Source organism: Belonocnema kinseyi, chromosome 3 (assembly GCF_010883055.1).
Source record: "Belonocnema kinseyi isolate 2016_QV_RU_SX_M_011 chromosome 3, B_treatae_v1, whole genome shotgun sequence".
NCBI lineage: Eukaryota > Metazoa > Arthropoda > Insecta > Hymenoptera > Cynipidae > Belonocnema > Belonocnema kinseyi.
The window spans coordinates 71,175,122-71,193,293 of record NC_046659.1 but is presented as its reverse complement, the minus strand read 5'-3'; the positions used below and the strand labels follow the sequence as shown (position 1 = coordinate 71,193,293).

At 28.9% G+C, this 18,172-nt stretch overlaps 1 protein-coding gene across 1 annotated transcript in view; it reads right to left on the bottom strand.

The window, feature by feature from the left end:
- Nucleotides 1-18,172, bottom strand: part of LOC117170239 (collagen alpha-1(XVIII) chain-like) — a 611,475-nt gene that overhangs the window by 102,631 nt on the left and 490,672 nt on the right. The window contains 1 exon segment of the mRNA XM_033356868.1: nucleotides 17,546-17,617. Coding sequence (XP_033212759.1) covers nucleotides 17,546-17,617 — 72 coding nt within the window.

The window sequence follows — 18,172 nt, the reverse complement described above, 5'->3', positions numbered from 1 at the left end:
TGTTTTTTGCACTTTTAGGTTACAATATCTCGAAAACTGAGGGTGATGGAATTTTTCTGAGGTCGGATTCGGATTCAGCGCAGCAAAAACCTTCGGGTATACAAGGTTTGGTCTCTGGTTCCGGACCTTTGTCAAATTTTGTCGGCCTGTGTAATGAGCCAGAATATGTGGATATATCAAAGAAATTATACACAAATTTTATTTCTCTTATAATTGTCGTTAGTAAAATTTTATTTCTCATATGAAATAACTAAAATTTAATGGCTGAAAGTGACCCCTCAAATATACGACCTCACTAATGGAACATGTAATGAGAAATACTAAAAGCTTGGAAAATCTAAATAAATGCTGCGTTAATGAGATTGCAATGATAAAAATAGCAAATTTGCAGATATATCATTGAACAGATTATACGATTCTAATTATGTTTCGTACAATTATATACTTTAAAATGTCAAAATACATTAAATTAATACCAATTAACTACATGTATTCCATAAAGCGATAATAACAGATATGTGAAATTAGTCCATATATTAAAATACCTCAAATAAATAGTATTAAATAATTCAATTCGAAGTCATTAGAAACGTACGAGTGGAAAAAGATAAATATTGAATGCACTTTCGCTATAAATTGCCCCTCGATGAATCTCTCTGGGAGAACGGATATACATTTTTGACTGCTTTCACAGTAGGTATTACAATGATTCAGTGCCGAGTCGTGAAATGCATATTGACACGAAAGTGCTGATATTGTCATATAATTTCCGATTTGTAGATTGTATCCGATTTTCCCCTCAGCGCTCATAAAAATAAAATTGATTATTTTATGTGGGGAATTCTCTACAGGATACAGAAGCGCTTACCTTTGTAAATCTTTGTTTACCAGCTTCTCGGAAATATAAGAATGATCATAATGGAAATTCGATATGTAATCAATCGTTAAATGATTGGCTCTGAAAAAACATTTCAGACCTTGAATTTCATGTTCCCGATGGTATCGGGCATCCGCGAAGAAAATGCGAGAATGTGCGAGAAAAAGAACAATAAAAAAAAGATTCATTGCCCCTGTGGTTATTTCGCCAGTTTCAAAGCAGTAATTATCAAGTTTTGTTTCTTTCTTAAAAAAGAAAAACAGTTTCCTTTAACCCATTAAGCTGTTCCTTTGCCACATGCCTTTTGTACTCTGAGATATTTTTCTTCAACAATTACTTTTTTAATTTTACAAATATAAAGAAAGATTTTTAGCGAAATTTTGCACAGAAAGATTATGAATTCACAAATTGCACAATTTAATAGTGGATAATTTCAAATTAAAATCCGTGAAAATAAAATAATTCAGAAAAAAGTCGAAGTAAGCGCCACACGACTACAAAAAAGAGTTTCGTGTTCAAACATCCCTCCCCATACTTTTCTTCTCTTACACCTTCTGATTTCTCCTTTCCCCCCTACTTTCCTTCACAACGCTTCACTTTTCGCTATCCCTTCCTTCCCCAACTTCTTCCTTCTATAGTTCCCCCTCTTCTCACATTCCAAACTGATACTCCATTTCCCCTATTTCGCTTCCCCAACCATCAATTTGCGTCCTTAACTCACCCGCACTACCATAATAGCCCTCATTTTACTTCCCTCACTACACTTCCGCACTTACAGTAATTTCTTCTACTTCCCTTCACTTACCTCCCTATACATTCCTTATTTTCCCTCACTTCTTCTACTAACCAGTCCTATTTCCCCTCAATTCCTCTACTTTTCTCGCGTCTACTTTTCCTTCCTCTCATTTACCCTACTTAATCTCCACTCATTTCTCCTACTTCGCTTCCCTCATTTCCCTTTCATCCTCTACTTCTGCTCCCCATATGACTCCTCACTTTTCATCCTCCCCTTACCTTACTTTCCCTCACTAACCCTACTCCTTCTATTCCCCTAGCCTACTTTTAGCCAATTTCGCCCCGCTTCACCTACGTACCCTCGCCCCCTCACTTCCCCTACTGTAGCATTTCCTAAATTGTTTCGATTCGGTATTTTTCTACTTTGGAAGTTTCATAATGTTAGATATTTTGTAATGGCGGCAGTTTTATTCTATTTTAAGGTGGAAGATTTTTAAACTAAAACAATTTAAAATTATAGCGTTCTTATGGCATTCACGATTTTTAATTAAGCAATTTTGGCAATTAAACACTTTAAAAATTGAGTACTTCATTCACATTTAGTTAACACCCTTAAAAAACAAAACAAAATATTGTAATCCAACAATTTTAAAACATACAGACATTGAAAAATGAAAAATATGAAAATGGATTTTTTCAAATTGTAAATTTAAAAGTCCAGCTGTCGAAAATAAAAAAAATTTAAATTTGAATAGAAAATACCAATCTCCTATCAAATCAGACGAGATCTCAAGAAAAGTCTAGGTCATGGAGTTAGCATAATTTTTCATTTGCATATAAGGCAGATGTGCCATGAACTGAGTCCAATTCATTTTTTATCTCATATGGAGTTAAACCCTTTAAATAAAAATGTTTGATTACCGCTCTGAACTCGTTTTTTTCCATTTTTCTTAACGAACAATTTTTTTTTTCAATTGTTTATAAAAACACGTAAACTCAGAAGATGTGGACTGTGACTGCACCATATATCTAGCCGGGAGTGGTGCTGACTGAAAACAGATGATTTGGAGCGATTCGCGCGCCATATGTTGGTCATTCTAAGGACTTATTGAACTACCCTCGTACTTTAAGTGCTTGAGTGACATTTTTTTCAGTTTATGTTTTTAAAGATTTTTTTCTGAATTTTCTGTTTTATCTATTTTAATTAAAAGAGTTATTCGGCTTAAAAAAAGCTTTGAGTGTCTGGTATTTTTGTTGGCTTCAAATAAACTCAAAGCTCCGTATTCTGTGATAATTATAGAGACTATTTAAAGTATTGGAAAAGCCGAAAAAAAATCTGATAAAATCAAAGTATACAAAATTAGATGAAATTACCAATAAAACAGCGTTTACTTGGAAGATAATCAACCTACTTTTAATCCAGTGATCCGGAAATTGAAGATCTTACCCCCAATTAGAGCGCATTCGTAAAATTTGCCTTTCACGTTAAAGTACTTTCCAATCGAATGATTTTAATAAAGATCCTTCGATCGGTACTTATAGTGTATTACCTGTCAGATAAATTTACGGAATTGGGATCAACTGGCACTTAATGGTACTCTATTATCGGTCGTTAAGTTTGTTTTCATTTTAACAAAATACATAGTAATTTGTGAAAATGAGACTCATGCCATAATCAGGTTTAAATTAATTATCGCAATTTAACTTGTAATGCCCTTTCGATTCATAATGTATTTGAAGTATTTCAAGAAGATGGAAAAAATTACTGAAACAAAAAATTTCGAATACGCTAGGTACAAAAGAGTCATTCTAGCGTAGAAAAGAAGTTTTTTGTACGCTATTAATATAATAATAAAATTAAATAATAAAATCGATAATTCTTTAAATTTCTAATGATTTCCCCCCGTGTATGCCATTGAAAATATTTAAAGCATACGAATTTTGTGAAAAGTAAATTTCCATAACAATATAAAACTTTAACTTTCGAATAAATATCCTTCTCCTCATTATTTCATAAACTGCGATGAAATTATGAGACGACTAAAAGATCCCGAAAAATAAAATTGCTAACACTGTAAAATCCATGAATTTTGTAGTTCGAACATTTTAAAATTCGGCAATATTCTGTCGGGAATTTTATTTTAAGGGGATTCTATTACTCAGGAATTTTATTATTCGGAAATTTTATAATTCGGAAATTTTATTATTTGCAAATTTCATAGTGTCAGCCAATTTATTTTTCGGGATTTTTCCGTCGTCAAAATATTTGACAGTTCGAAAAAGTTGTATCTTTAAAAATAAATTTTACCTTGCATGACAGAATTCTCTAGTTTTAACAGAAGAAAAAACATTTTAAAGTTCTAACTCTTTGTTTTTCTTGGAAATTATATTCGTCAGGTAAAATTAGAGCATATGAAAACGATTTCAAAAGTCAGGGAGTTTATATAAAAGATACTTTAAATGGCAGTCAACAAAAGTTCAAATGTTTTAATTTTAATTTAAATTGTTTTAATCCATTTACAAAAGATTACATTTTACAAATCTTACCAAGTTTAAAAGTTTGGTCATTGAGTATTAATGACAAGGGTAAGGGAAAACTGGTCAGCGAAAGTTAGGGAATTTATAAAATATAGCTTGCGGTCACCCTAACATCATATTGTTTTTACTAATTTATTTGCCTTGTATTTATATTTCTTCGTTTTAATTGAATTTCTCCTAAAAATCAGAATTCCAGTTAAAAATGTTATTATTTGGTTGAAAATTCAACTTTTTGATTGAAAATTTGACTATTTTGTTGGAAATTTATTTCTTCTTCGGTTGAAATATCAAGTATAACATCTTGCGTTCAGAATTCAACTTTTTGTTGAAAATTCGGCATTTTGGGTAGAAAATTAATCTTTTTTGTTAAAAAAAAATATCTTTGTAGGTTGAAAAATAAAAAATTTAGATAAAAATGAAATTATGTTGTTAAAAATTTCATGATTTTTAAAAAATTAACAGTGAAACATGGAGAATAACCAAATAACAAAGATATAGGTTTTTTTTAAAGGCGGATATTCGACTAAAAGTTCAATATCTAGGAAGAAAGTTAATTTATTACTGACAAAAAAAATCGTCTCCATATTGTGAAGACTCCTTACTGAATTAAATTAATTTTATTAAAAGTTTCGACCCTTCTGAAGGACATTCTATAAAGAAAAATGATGCGAATATTCTTATCAAAAGATAAGACTTCAATTTAAGTCACATACACTTGTAAGCTTGTATCTCTAATTAGTTAAGAGTCTTTCATTTGATACTTTCAGAAAAATTAATAATTAAAATGCCTTTGATTTATATATTAAGCTTCTTATACGGATATATTCAGGTCAGAGTACAAATAAGCAGCTCAAGGATAATAATAATTCAAGATGTTGTGAAAAATTCCTTTGACGTTAATAATTTTCATATTTATAGTAAAGGACTTGGTTTCATTTTCTCTATACACAATAGCGAGATTAAAAAAATTGTATTAAATTTTTATCAAAATTAAACCTTGTTATATTGGTATCATTCTAAATAATTTAATGTAAATTTTCTAACTCATTTTTAAGGGAAATTATTTTTTTTTCTTGTTTTGCAATTAGTAACATTTAAAAATTTACTTGCTGTATTTTGTAACTGGCATTTGAATTATATTTTAAATTCTTAGACAAAATTTGAAATGATTAAGACCAAATTCTTATTTTCGTTAAAAATGTGTTAACAATTATTCAATTAATGATGTAAAAAGACGATAATGTAAAAGGAGATAATAATAATATATGTACACAAATTTAATACATGTATGTTAGACACTGAGAAAATAAAAACAATAAAAAATAAATAAAAAAGACAAAACTCAAATAGCGGACATCTAAATCATAGCCCATTAAAAAATTGTGTCTTTAAAAATATTTCTAAACTAAAAAGATAAAACATAGGCAGCACAATGGGATGATATATACATTTTATGACTAAAAAAATCTAAAGCCGGCAATTTTAGTCCAATGATCAATTTTTCAATCGAAGTATGGAAAAAGTGACATTTTTTTCGCAACACATTTTTATAGGGACTCCAAGAATTTAAATTGTTTGAATATAGATCCCTTAAGATATTATAAACAAATTATAAAATGATGCGATTATTGGTAGATATTTAATGGGATTTCGACAATTTTCAGGAATTTAAAGAGATTTAATAAAATTTCAAATACTTTTAAGGGGTTATACCAGATTTTAAGATATACATATGTATAAGGGGATTTCGGCGACTTCTCAGGATTTCGAAGGATCTTAAGTGACTTAAAAAGATGGACAAGATTCACGGATTTAGAAGAATGTCATATGATTTCAAAAGATTTAACGGAAATTTAAACTCTTTAGTTTTAAATTAGTGAAACTTTTTACTGACAAATCAGTAAAACTAACTTATTTATCAGTAAAAATAACTCATATAAATTAGTCACTGTCACTAGTAAAAAAAAGTCACTGATTGAAATTGGTAAACTGTTCAACTGATTCAAATTTAGAGAAAAGGATGTCCAGATATTAGAAAAGATTTTGATTCATTACGAGAAATATTGAAAGCTTTCAAAATTATTTAGCGGATTAAAATAGGAAATTTCTTTTTCCGGAAAACGAAAAAATGTTGAGGGGGCGGGAGGCTGAATGGAGAGTTAAGGGTACGCAAAAGGGAAGAAGATGTCTTAATGAATATGCAAGCTATGTAAAGAATTTTTTGTGTTAAAATTTGCATGTATCGAATGATTGAGTAATAAAGAAAGGCGGTAACTACCACTCGTGCTATCGACCTCGACATTATTCGAACAGAGATGGTCGTTCCCGTACCGCATCACAAATCGCCCGATTTATTGGTGCTGACTCACTACGATGGGCCAGCAGGAAGCGACCACCATCGAAGCGCATGGGGTACCAATATACGAGGCTAAGAGGTTAACCTGGATCAATGATCGCATTGAAAAAAAAAATTTTAATTGGACCTTTCCAATCAGGTTAAAACCAAAATTCAACAAAGCTGTGAATTTTGTTTCTTATAATAATTTGTATAAACAATTATGGATTAAAGTTTAAAATATGAAAAACATGTTTCTCGTAATTTATAATTTTTGTAGCAGGGTGCTAACAATTTCATCTGACAAAAAATGATTTAAAACATACACGGAGAGAAATGTCAAGAGATTAGTTGAATGAAGTCCGTGATTTTAGAGCTACAATTTTTACGTGATTTAAAACATTGGACTCTGTGATCTAAAAGCATGGAATTCGAGACCTGAGGGCAAACAGATGTAGCCTACTGCCTGAATTTTCAAGGCCTATGCTTTAGAAGCAAGAGTTCTAAGATATCAGTTCTGGCGCAAAAGCGTAATAAAATCAAGGAGTAGGGTCGTGAATTAATCTCCCGAAATTTCTGTCCGTGTGGTTATTCTGAAAATTATATAGAAAAATAACATTATTTTTAAAGCACCTTCTACCCTGCGAAAAATTTTGGTGCAATGAATGAAAGTTTGTTTACTGGCGTCTCATCAACTGAAAGGAAATTTTTAGACTTTTTCAATTAATGAAAAGCTGATAATAATCTTAAGTGAAAAATTAATTTTTATTAGACGTTATAAGTTTAAAAAATCTTATTTTCTTTTATTCAAGAAACAGTAATTTTTTTATACATACAAATTATGAAACATCTTTAGTGTCTAGGCACACTGAAAATATTTGTCTTACGCTCACCGAATTTCGGTGAAACTAGTCGCCTTTTCTAGTTTCCCTGTGTTTACCCAAAATATAAATTCTACGCTTACCGGATTTCGGTGAACCTAGCTTTTTCATTTTTTTTAAATTGTAACATTCGAAAAAGCAAATTCTCTGTTAAAAACAATTGTTAACATTTTTTAATTTACACAATTTAATAAAATTTTCTCAGAACGTCGGACTTCTCTTTTGTTTAAGAATAGATGCAGAATTCAAACAGAATTTGAATGTAAAAGTACATAAAAATAGAAAATTTTAAAAATAGGCAAATTTAATTTAAAATGGTAAATAATTCCACTTTTGGATACACATAAACAAATTTCAAAGAAGCTGTATCCATTCACAGTCCACCATCGGATAATTCGGTTTTTCACCTGACCCCGAAAGCGTAAATATTCTATAAAATTTTCTGTTGCTCCTAGCACGTCCGAAATTTTGTATTCTCCAAGAAAGTTAATATCTGGGAGCCACAAAAATTCTGTTCGGAAGGAAAAAGTAAATGTCGAATAAGCTGTATTCATTTATAGGACACTATCAGAATATTTGGATATTTGCGTGAACCCAATATTTTAAATTTTCTACAAAATTTCCTGTTGCTCTTAGCACGTCGGAAATTTTGTATTCTTCAGGAAAGTTGCTATCTGGGAGCTAAAAAATTCTGATAGGAATGAAAAATTAACTTCCAAAGAAGCTGTAGCTATTTATAGGACACTATAGGACTTTCCTGTTTTTTCATTTGATCCCTGAATTTAAAATTTTCAAAAAAATTCCTTTTTGTTCCTAAAACTTCGGCAATCTTGTAATCTTAAAGAAATTTCCTATCTGGGGGCTAAAGAAATTCTGTGACCAAGAACAAATTATTTTCAGACACTGTAACACTTTACTGTCCACCAACAAAAAATTTAGTTTTCCCCTGATCCTGACAGTTTACATTTTCTGGAAAATTTCCTATTGCTTCTACACGGAGAGAAATTTCAAGATATTAATTTACGAAAGCGCGTGATTTTAGAACTATAATTTTTACGTGATTTAAAGTCTCGGAATCTGATCTAAAATCAGTGAATTCGAGACTTGAGAGTAAAGGGATGTGGCCTAATGTCTGCAACTGCGAGACCAATGCTTGAATCTAAATCAATAATAAAATCAAGAAGTAGTGCCGTGAATTAATCTCCCGAAATTTCTCTCCATATAGAAAGTCGAAAATTTTGTATTCTTTAAAAAAGTTGCTATCTGGGAGCTAAAAAAATTCTGTTCGGAATGAAAAAGTAATTTTTGAGGAAGATTTAGCCATTTATAGGACACTATCAACAAATTTGGTTTTCTCACTTGACCCCGAAATTTGAAATTTTCTAAAAAATTCCTTGTTGCTTCTAGAACTTCAGAACTCTTATAATCTTTAGAAAACTTACTATCTAGGAGCAAAAAAAAATTCGGTTCAGAGTAAAACAGTAGATTTCAACAAAGCTAGCCATTTATGGGATCTTATCGGGAAATTCGGAATGCCGCTTGAACCCGAAGTTTTTTCATTTTCTGTTGCTTCTAGCACGTCCTAAATTTTGTATTCTTCAAGAAAGTCAGTACTATATGGAAGTTTACAAAATCCTATTCGGAATGAAAAAGTAAATTTCTAAGAAGATCTGGCTATTTGTAGGATATTATCGGAAAATTCGGATTTTTGCGTGAACCCGAAATTTGAATTTGTTTACAAAATAACCTGTTGTTCCTAGAACGTCGGAAATTTTGCATTCTCCAGTGAGAATTCTGTCATCTAGGAGCTGAAGAAATTCTGTTGTCAATGAAAAAATTAATTTCAAAGACACTGTAGCCACTCATAACCCACCACAGCAAAATTCCGATTTTGATCTAACACCTTAAAGATGGGAGATTTCCAGTACCCTAAAGATTCGTGAAGGATTCCTTTGGATTCCACATATTCCATTTATTGAAAAAGTGTCCTTGTATTCTATAAATATATCAAAAGCAACCTTTTTTTAACACTAATAGCATCAATCAGTGATAAACAAATAGTAAACCAAAAGCATTAGAAAAAATACGGTTCGCCAAGCAGATGATTTTTTTGTGGGGTCCATCAAATCCAAAGTCAAACCATAGAAAATTAGGATTTTTTCATTAATTCTTCTTGCTCATTTCCTCAATGGTCATACTAAGACATGGCAAGAAAAATATAGAAAAAGATGCATTTTTCGCTCTGGATTTGCATTTTCGCGTAAGCCCAGTCAATGAAATACAACTTTATGTGATAAAATCTCAGATTCGCTGCAATTAATCATGATGTTGTTTGCAATTATAAGCACAGTGTCAAGCTGTCATGGAAAAACAAAAGAACCGTATCACGAAAAGAATTACGACTCTGTGTTATGGAGTTATTCTGGCTTTCAGCTCTCTGCAGTCAAATTAAATCTGAACGTAATTTAAGTCCAATTTAAGACGAAAATATAATCGAATTTGGGAACTGTTTTCAATTTTCGCAGTCTTTCATTACAGTACTTTCAACCAAGATCTCTTCCATTGATATTTATTTTAATAATTATAAATTCTTCTTTATTGGGAAGGAAAACAAATAATTGAAAAAATATGAATTGTTTAAACAATTGAAAAATTCCGTTAAAAATATGATTCTTAAAATTTACTAAATGTCTCATTACTTTAAAAATACTAACGTCTCGTGATTTTCAAAGAAAATAAGAATTAAGAAATGATTGCTTAAGCTATTTAAAATTAATTTCAATATTTTTGAAAACTTTTCACAGAGGGCACTTTTCCGGACACAAAACCAGGAGTCAAATTTAATAGTCATGAAGAGGAAAGTATTTTTTAAAATTCTTCTGAAGTAGTCAATGAAATTAAATTTAAAAAAGGTTAGTAACCAGTAGTTCTTATTCTTCCGAAAGCTAAGCTTTTAAAATTGCAAATCCCATGTTAATTTCAAAGGCTCGAGACACGTCTTAAAATTAATATTGATCAATTTAAATTTAAAAAAATAAAATTTCTTTCTTTAGGAAAATTTGCAATGCATTTTGTTGCACCCTAAGTCACCAGGGTGACCCGAGAAACGAAAGAATTAAATTTTTTTACGACACTTTTTGTAATTAATTATATTCATTGTTAAGATAATATAATATAAAATTAATTTGATTAATTATACATTTTTTCTCATTTTCATAGATCTCCATGGATAAAGTAATTACAAGATTTAATGTATTTGATAATTAATTTTTAATCGTTTAAACCATTTTTGTTAATTTGAACAATGTTACATAGTTATATGTAATATCGCAAATTAAAGGTATTTTACTAATGCTATGGTCTCTTTAAATAAACTTGGAGAACATATATGTTTATTTCAATTGTTATTTTTATTCTTTAAACAATTAATTTTTCTTTAAATTTATCTTCTAAACTGAAAAATATAAGAACTCGTACCTTCATGCTAGTTTCTTAATAAGTTTCAAAAGTTTAGGCTAAATCTTACATATACCATGTTACTTCTTATTCTTTAAACCATTTTAATTTGCTCAAAAATTTATTATCTTATAATATCTTAAGTGGATGGTATTTTCTAAAAGCTATGACTCAATTAATAAATGTCAATATCTATTTCTATAAATATTCGTTAATACAAATTAATACAAATTTTTTCACTAAGAAGAATTAATATGGACACATAAAATGTAGGCTAACATTTTAAAACTTATTTAAAGACTAACACGAAAGCATGATTTTCTAGTTTTTTTTATTAGCAAGTTAGATTAAAACAAAAATAAATTGTTTAAACAATAAAAATAACAAAATATACGCTTCCAAGTTTATTTAATAGTGCATAGAATTCAATAAATATCAATAATTCGTGATATTCTATAAAAATAAAATTGCTTAAATACAATAAAATTGTTTAAATAATTAAAATTTAAGTAACAAACGAATTCATTTGAAATCGACTAGACAGTCCGTGCCCAAGTCACAGGATTATTTGTTACCATATACGTTGATTTTCAATAGGAATAAGTCGACACTTATCTTAATGGTTTGACAATATTTTTTTTACAATTTTATGAATATTTGAATTTAAAAATTTCAAAACGAAAATGTTAAAAAAAATAGTTATAATTGTTTGTTTGAAATTTCAAATTCTTTATCGAACATAGTTATTTATCTTGCTCTTTTTGAGACTAATAGAATTTCTCGCCGTTTTCCAAATCCGTTAGAAAAATTTAAAACCCGTTTAAAATGGATAAAATGGTCGTGGTTTTTCTGAAAATATTCAAAGTGAATTTACACCAATTTGAAATTGCAAATTCGTTTATGAAGTAAAGATTTACGGACCACAAAAACTTCAGAATATTAATTTTTATGGAAATCGGATAACTAATTCAGGTTCTGAAAAATCACCGATGGGTTTTTAAAAAAATGAAGAAAAAATATTTTCAAGCTTAATTACTTTTAAAATTGCTTTTTAAAACAGCAATAAGGGATCGCGCATAAATTACGTAAGGTTTCTTTCTCGAAATTTTAAATTAATTACTAAATTAAATTCATTAAATTTTTAACCTACAAATATGATTTTTCAACGAAATGGTCGAATTTTCAAACTGGAAATAAATTTAGAAGATGATTCAATTTTAACCAGAAAAGTTTAATTGAATTGAATTGAACCAATTTTCAACAAAATAGTTGAATCCTTAATCAAAGCCGGTTCATTTCCAACCAAAAAGGAACATTTTTAACGAAAGATATAAAATGTCTAACAAAAGAGATAAACTTGCAAATAAAAAACGCCTGTTTTTAACAAAAGTTCAATTTTCCAATAGGATTAATTTTTATTGATAAAAAAACAATTCCCAGCCAAATACATAAATATTAAACCGAATAGTTTAATTTTCAACTGAGAAGATTAATCTTCTAACAACAAAGACGAATTTTTGCAAAATAACTACAGTTTCAATAAAATAGTTTAATTTTCTACCTACAAAGATGAATTTTCAACCAAATGGTCCAATTTGGATCAAATTACATACAATTTTAACCAAGTACTTGTATTTTTAACTGAAATCATCAATTGTAGCCAAATATGGAATAGTTACATTTGCATTAAAAAAAATTACTTTTGATTAAAAAAGCGTATTTCTTACCAACTGGTTGAATTTTCTATCATACTGTGAAATTTTCGAAACAAAAGGATGAATTTTATAAAAAATAGTTTAATTATTAACCCAAAAAAATACATCTTTGACGAAAAATTCATTTTCAATTTCATTTGCAACTAAAATGATGAATTTTTAATCAAATAAATTAACTTTGGAGAATGCAGTAAAACTTCCAACCAAGCACATGAATTTTCAATCTAAACTCGGAAAAATGTTTGTTTGAATCAAACAACAAAATTTATTTGATTCCATATAATTGAATCAAACAAATTTTTTGCTTTAATTAGGAAAAGGTATATTTTATTTTAAGAAATGGAAACTTTTTGCCTCATTGATTGCAACAAATAATTTGTTTAGTACAATTTGTCTGATTTAAATAAGAAATTGACTATTATTAAATAATGCATTTGTTTAAAATCTGTTTGTTCGAATTCATAAAAATATTTACAGTGAAACACTTTAATAGTCCTCCCTTATATAGCCATTCCGATAATTGAAGTTGGGTCATACGTAAGTTTAACAGGAACTGCGCGGGGGCCACGGGGTCCGCGGTTGTCAATCAGGCGAGCAGTAAAGAGTGAACAAACAAAAGCGGAGCGGGCTACAATGAGTTAATTCACACTCAAGGTCAGCCCCAAAATCGGCGGTATAAAAGAGTTTCAGTGTATTTGATTCTAACAAAAAATACAGTACAAAGCAGTACTAGAAAGTGCCACTAGGCGTGCTAAAGCGATGCCGGCGGTGCCTAAGGGACTGATCTAGAATCTAAATTAATTGATCATGTGATTTATTTGATGGCATTCGTATTTTTTTCAGTGTTGTATTATTCTAAAGGTTCTGATTTACTATAAAATCATTAATTAATTGAAAAATTGACGCAATATCTCTAGTTTAGGAACTACTTGAAGTTTAGGGTTTTTACTTTGGATATAATTGAAGATTTCGGATGCAAGTCTTTTTCAATACTAACCTCCTTTCTTTATAAAGATGATTTATGAAATCAATCATGTTCTTTTCTATAATAATTATCAATGTATACTTAATAGCAGAAACACACACACACACACACACACACACACACACACACACACACACACACACACACACACACACACACACATATATATATATATATATATATACATTAAATTCAAATGTCTAACTCTGATTCATTTCTCATTCTTTTAATTTATGATTGTTCCATACAGAAATGAGATGCACAGAGTTAAGAATTAACCAGAATGAAGCGTTCGGATTGAAAAAGTGTATCTACTTTTACACATACAATGATATTTATGATTAACAATACCATATTATCGAGCTTATACATTATTTTTATAAAGAGTGCTCAATTTTGAGCTTATGTGTAAAAAAAAGATTTACTTCACTTGAGAAACATCTTTAATTAATTTTAAAAATATATATATTCAATGTAAATAAGAACTTTACTTATGTTAAACAAGAAATTTATTTAAACAAACCACACATTTAACTTGACCAAACAAATAAGGACAAACAAAAAATTTATTTGAATCAAACAAACATTTTTCGACCCCATATTGAAGAAATAATTTGTTTGATTCAAATAAACATTCTTTTCAGTGTAAGAAGATAAATGTCCAACAAGAAATGCAATAGTTGATAGGTCAATCAAGAAAGAATTCAACTTTTAACGAAATAGATGAACTTCTAATAAAATAATTAAATTTTCAACTAATAAAAGTAAATTTTTAATCGAAAATAGAATAATTAAAATTTCAGTTTAAAAACTTACTTTTCACAAAGAAAAAATAACAATTTTCAACTAAATGATTCAATTTTAAGCTGAAGAAATGCATTTTTAACCCAAATGGTGAACCTTGAACTAATTACTTTTTTTATTTCCTACGATTTTTTTTAATTTTATCCCAGCTAGTGAAATTTTCAAGTCAAACATATGAATTCTCTATATAACAGTTGATTTCTCAACCCTAAAATATAAATTTTTAACAAAAAAGTTTATTTTGAACCAAATAGTAGAATTTTCAACCAAATAGTTATTTTCGGTCAAAAGAATTAATTTTCAATTAAAAAAAAAAATTTTTCAACAATTAGTTCATAAAGAAAAATTATATAAAAAACATAAATTATTACAAAAGGGGAAACGAATTTTCGACAAAATCCTTAAGCTTCCGAACAAAGAAAGAAATTTTGAAACAAAATAATGAAACTTTAACTAAGGAAATTACTTTTGAAGAAAGTTGTTGAGTTTTTTATCAACTCGTGAATTTTTCATACTAAAAATATAAATTTTCTACAAAACAGTTTATTTACAACCGAACACTAGAGTTTTCAACCAAATTGTTAAACCTTCAATTTAAAAAAAATAACCAAAAAGATGATTTTTCAACCAAAAGTATGAATTTTAAACTAAAAGTATCAATTTTCAAATAAATAAATGACTTTTTAATTGCTTTTTAACTTTTCGCTGGAGGAATTAAATTTAAAAAAAAATTAGTGAAACTATCGATAAAATAGTGAAATTAAAAACTATCTTACGTAAGAAATGGTTGACCCATCGCTCATACTAAAAAACTTCATATAATTTCTTCACGGTAGACTTCTTCACAAGAAACTTGTTTTCATTTTTCGGTGAGCGTATCCAAACAGTTTGTTTCTATGGGTTCGGAAATATTCTTCTAATTTTGTCAGATCATCAAATTTGCGTAAAAAATGGAGATTTTCGTATTTAAGTTTTTTTTTAACAATATAAATAGTAGTTTTAGAGAGATCAATTGAAAAAAAATTTGATGCTGGGGTATAAATCATAAAAATTATGATTATCCCTCAACATTTTTCGCAAGGATTGCCAAAGTTCTGGTTCTTTTCTCATAGAATAGGGAAAAGACAAATGACAGCGACGAGATGAGAAATTTAACACCTAGAGCAGGATCGACTAACATTGCACAGTTTAACTGTATGTTTGTTGCGAATAAATGAAAATGATTTCTTATGACACCAATTAATATTTCTTCTTCCTTTTAATATATTTGTTGCTGCTTTTATCCAATTTTAGTAATGAAAAAGCAATTAAAGGTTTTATTAAATAAACTTTTCTTCAAATATTTTTTCTGGGGCCCATGTTTAAAAATTTTTCATCTAATTGCTATTATGTGGGTTTTCCCTATTGTATGCAAAAACTTCCAGAATTTTTACGAAAAGATATTTTTCGAAAAGTAATATGCATATTTAAAAACAATCATAAAAAAATCTCACTTTTTAAGTAAATTTTATGCACGTAGCACCTATTTTTTTAATCTGAATGAATTAGGAGAGTATTCTCTCACTCAGAGAAACAAATTGTCGCGATACGTTCGGCTTTTTCTAAATCTATAATATCTAAAGGTGACGAGATGTTACAAATAATTCCATATTTTAGTATATTATTCGGAATTCGTCAGAGAATAAGAATTATTTTCTAACTGTTATGAGTTCTTTAATCAATGGTTACAATAAAATAATTTGTTTAAATAATTTTATCATTATTTTATTATTGAGTGTTTTTTCAAGTATATAGTTTACCTAAGGAAAGCCAGAGAAACATTTCATCTCGCCAAATTTTCGACAGATTTTAATATTTGTAAGAAGTTAATTATTTTCTGATAATAATCCTGCATGTTTGAACAAAATTAAATGGTTAACACAATGTGATTTTTTCAATTTAATTTTGGTGATTGAAAAAAAGAAATATTTTAATGAACTGCTTTGTTTTCTAAGAATAATCTCAATGTTTAAACAAATGAAAATGGTTTTCTAATAATAATCGTAAATGTTTGAACAAAATTGAATTGTTTAAAAGATCTATCAAAAATTTAAGGTAATAAAATATTTCGGATGGCTGAAAAATCCGAAAAAATAAAATTCCCCTTACTGTAAAATTCCCGAATTAGAAAGTTCTTGAATAATAAAATTCGCGGCAGTTTATAATATTACCGAAATTGCAAATTCCTGAGAAATAAGATTCCGAAGTTAAATTCTAATTATTTAAAAAATGTAATATTCAACAATTTTTAGAAGCAACAAAAATATTTTCAATGTTCAAAGTCCCTAAAATTATTTTCTCAATTTAAAATAAGTATAATTAAAAAAATCTCCAGAAAATATATTTGAAATAAATTTTTGTTATTTTAAATGCAAGCAATAATTTTGCTTTTAAATATATGATAAATGGATTATTGTATTTTTAATACACAAATAATATTTATAAACAAATATTTAATTTTTTTAATTTGGTAATTTTCTTGTACGGATATTTTATAATTCAGCAATTTTCTGTCGGGAATTTTATAACATGTGAATTTCTCAATTCGGGAGCTTTCATTTGTCGCAAATATTTTTTTTAGGTAACCCATATACTTAAAAAACACGCATTATTTAAATATTTTAAAAATTATTTAAACTAATCATTCTATTGTTATCATTGATTAAACAACTCATAATGTCTAGAAAAGACTTTCATTACGGGAATCAACTGAGAAACCAAATTGTTGAAACAAATTAAAATTGTTTAAACAATAAAAAATTAGTTAAAATATGACTCAGTATTCTTAAATGACCGACTATGATTTCTTTAAATTTCAAATTCTCTGACCCCTAAATACCGTGTTTACCTGCATATAAGCCGCACTTTTTTTTCGTTTTCAAGAGATCGTAAATTGGGGTGTAGATCGGGTAAAAAACTATTCATTTTTGAATTTTTTACATGATATAAGTCGCACCCCAATTTTCGGGTTCTTGAAAACGAATAAACGTGCGGCTTACATGCGGACAAATACAGTAATAACCGATTTCGCTCAAATTGTTATATTTTTTTTAGACATACGAACAAAACTGGAGAGTGATGTGAAAGAAATTCAAAAAGAAAAAAATACACCAAGTATAAATAAGAATCACCCTACTATACATAAAGTAAAAAAATTACGAAAAGGATTATAATACTTACGTCGAACTCTGCATTGCATTTGACGAGGTCCTGAGGGTGTCCAGTGTAGAGTTTTAAAGTTTGAAGAAGACCCTTGAAATAAACAAGCAGGAAATAGTACAAAGCAGCGCGACAAATGGGGTTCGTCATTCTCCAAACGAGTCTCGCTCTCTGTGGATTGTTTAACCACACCAACAACGACACAAAAATCGATCAAAACGGATTTATTCGCTCACAAATTCCCGGCACTCACCTTCCCAGAGAAAACTGGAAATTCCACCTGGGAATTAGATTCCTACTGGGATTATATTTCAAATTTTAATTGCACCGCAAAAATATGTACCACTCTTTAAAAAAGATTTTCTCTACACAAATATTGCTCTCCGAAAAAATGATCTTCAAAAAAGAAAACTTTTCTCATATTAAAAAAAGGGTCAGATTTAAATTCAGTTCACCTTTTCACGGATGTAAAGTTTCGGGTGGCAGGACAGGAGTAGCTCCATAAATCGTGTAAAATATACCCTTATCACGTTTTCGCGTTTATTGCAGTGCTTGTAAGTTTCAGGGATAAAACTGACTGCTGAAAGCATCAGCGTGTAATGATTTGCTTTGGTGCAACGACACCATCCTCTTCCGGTGCATCATTAT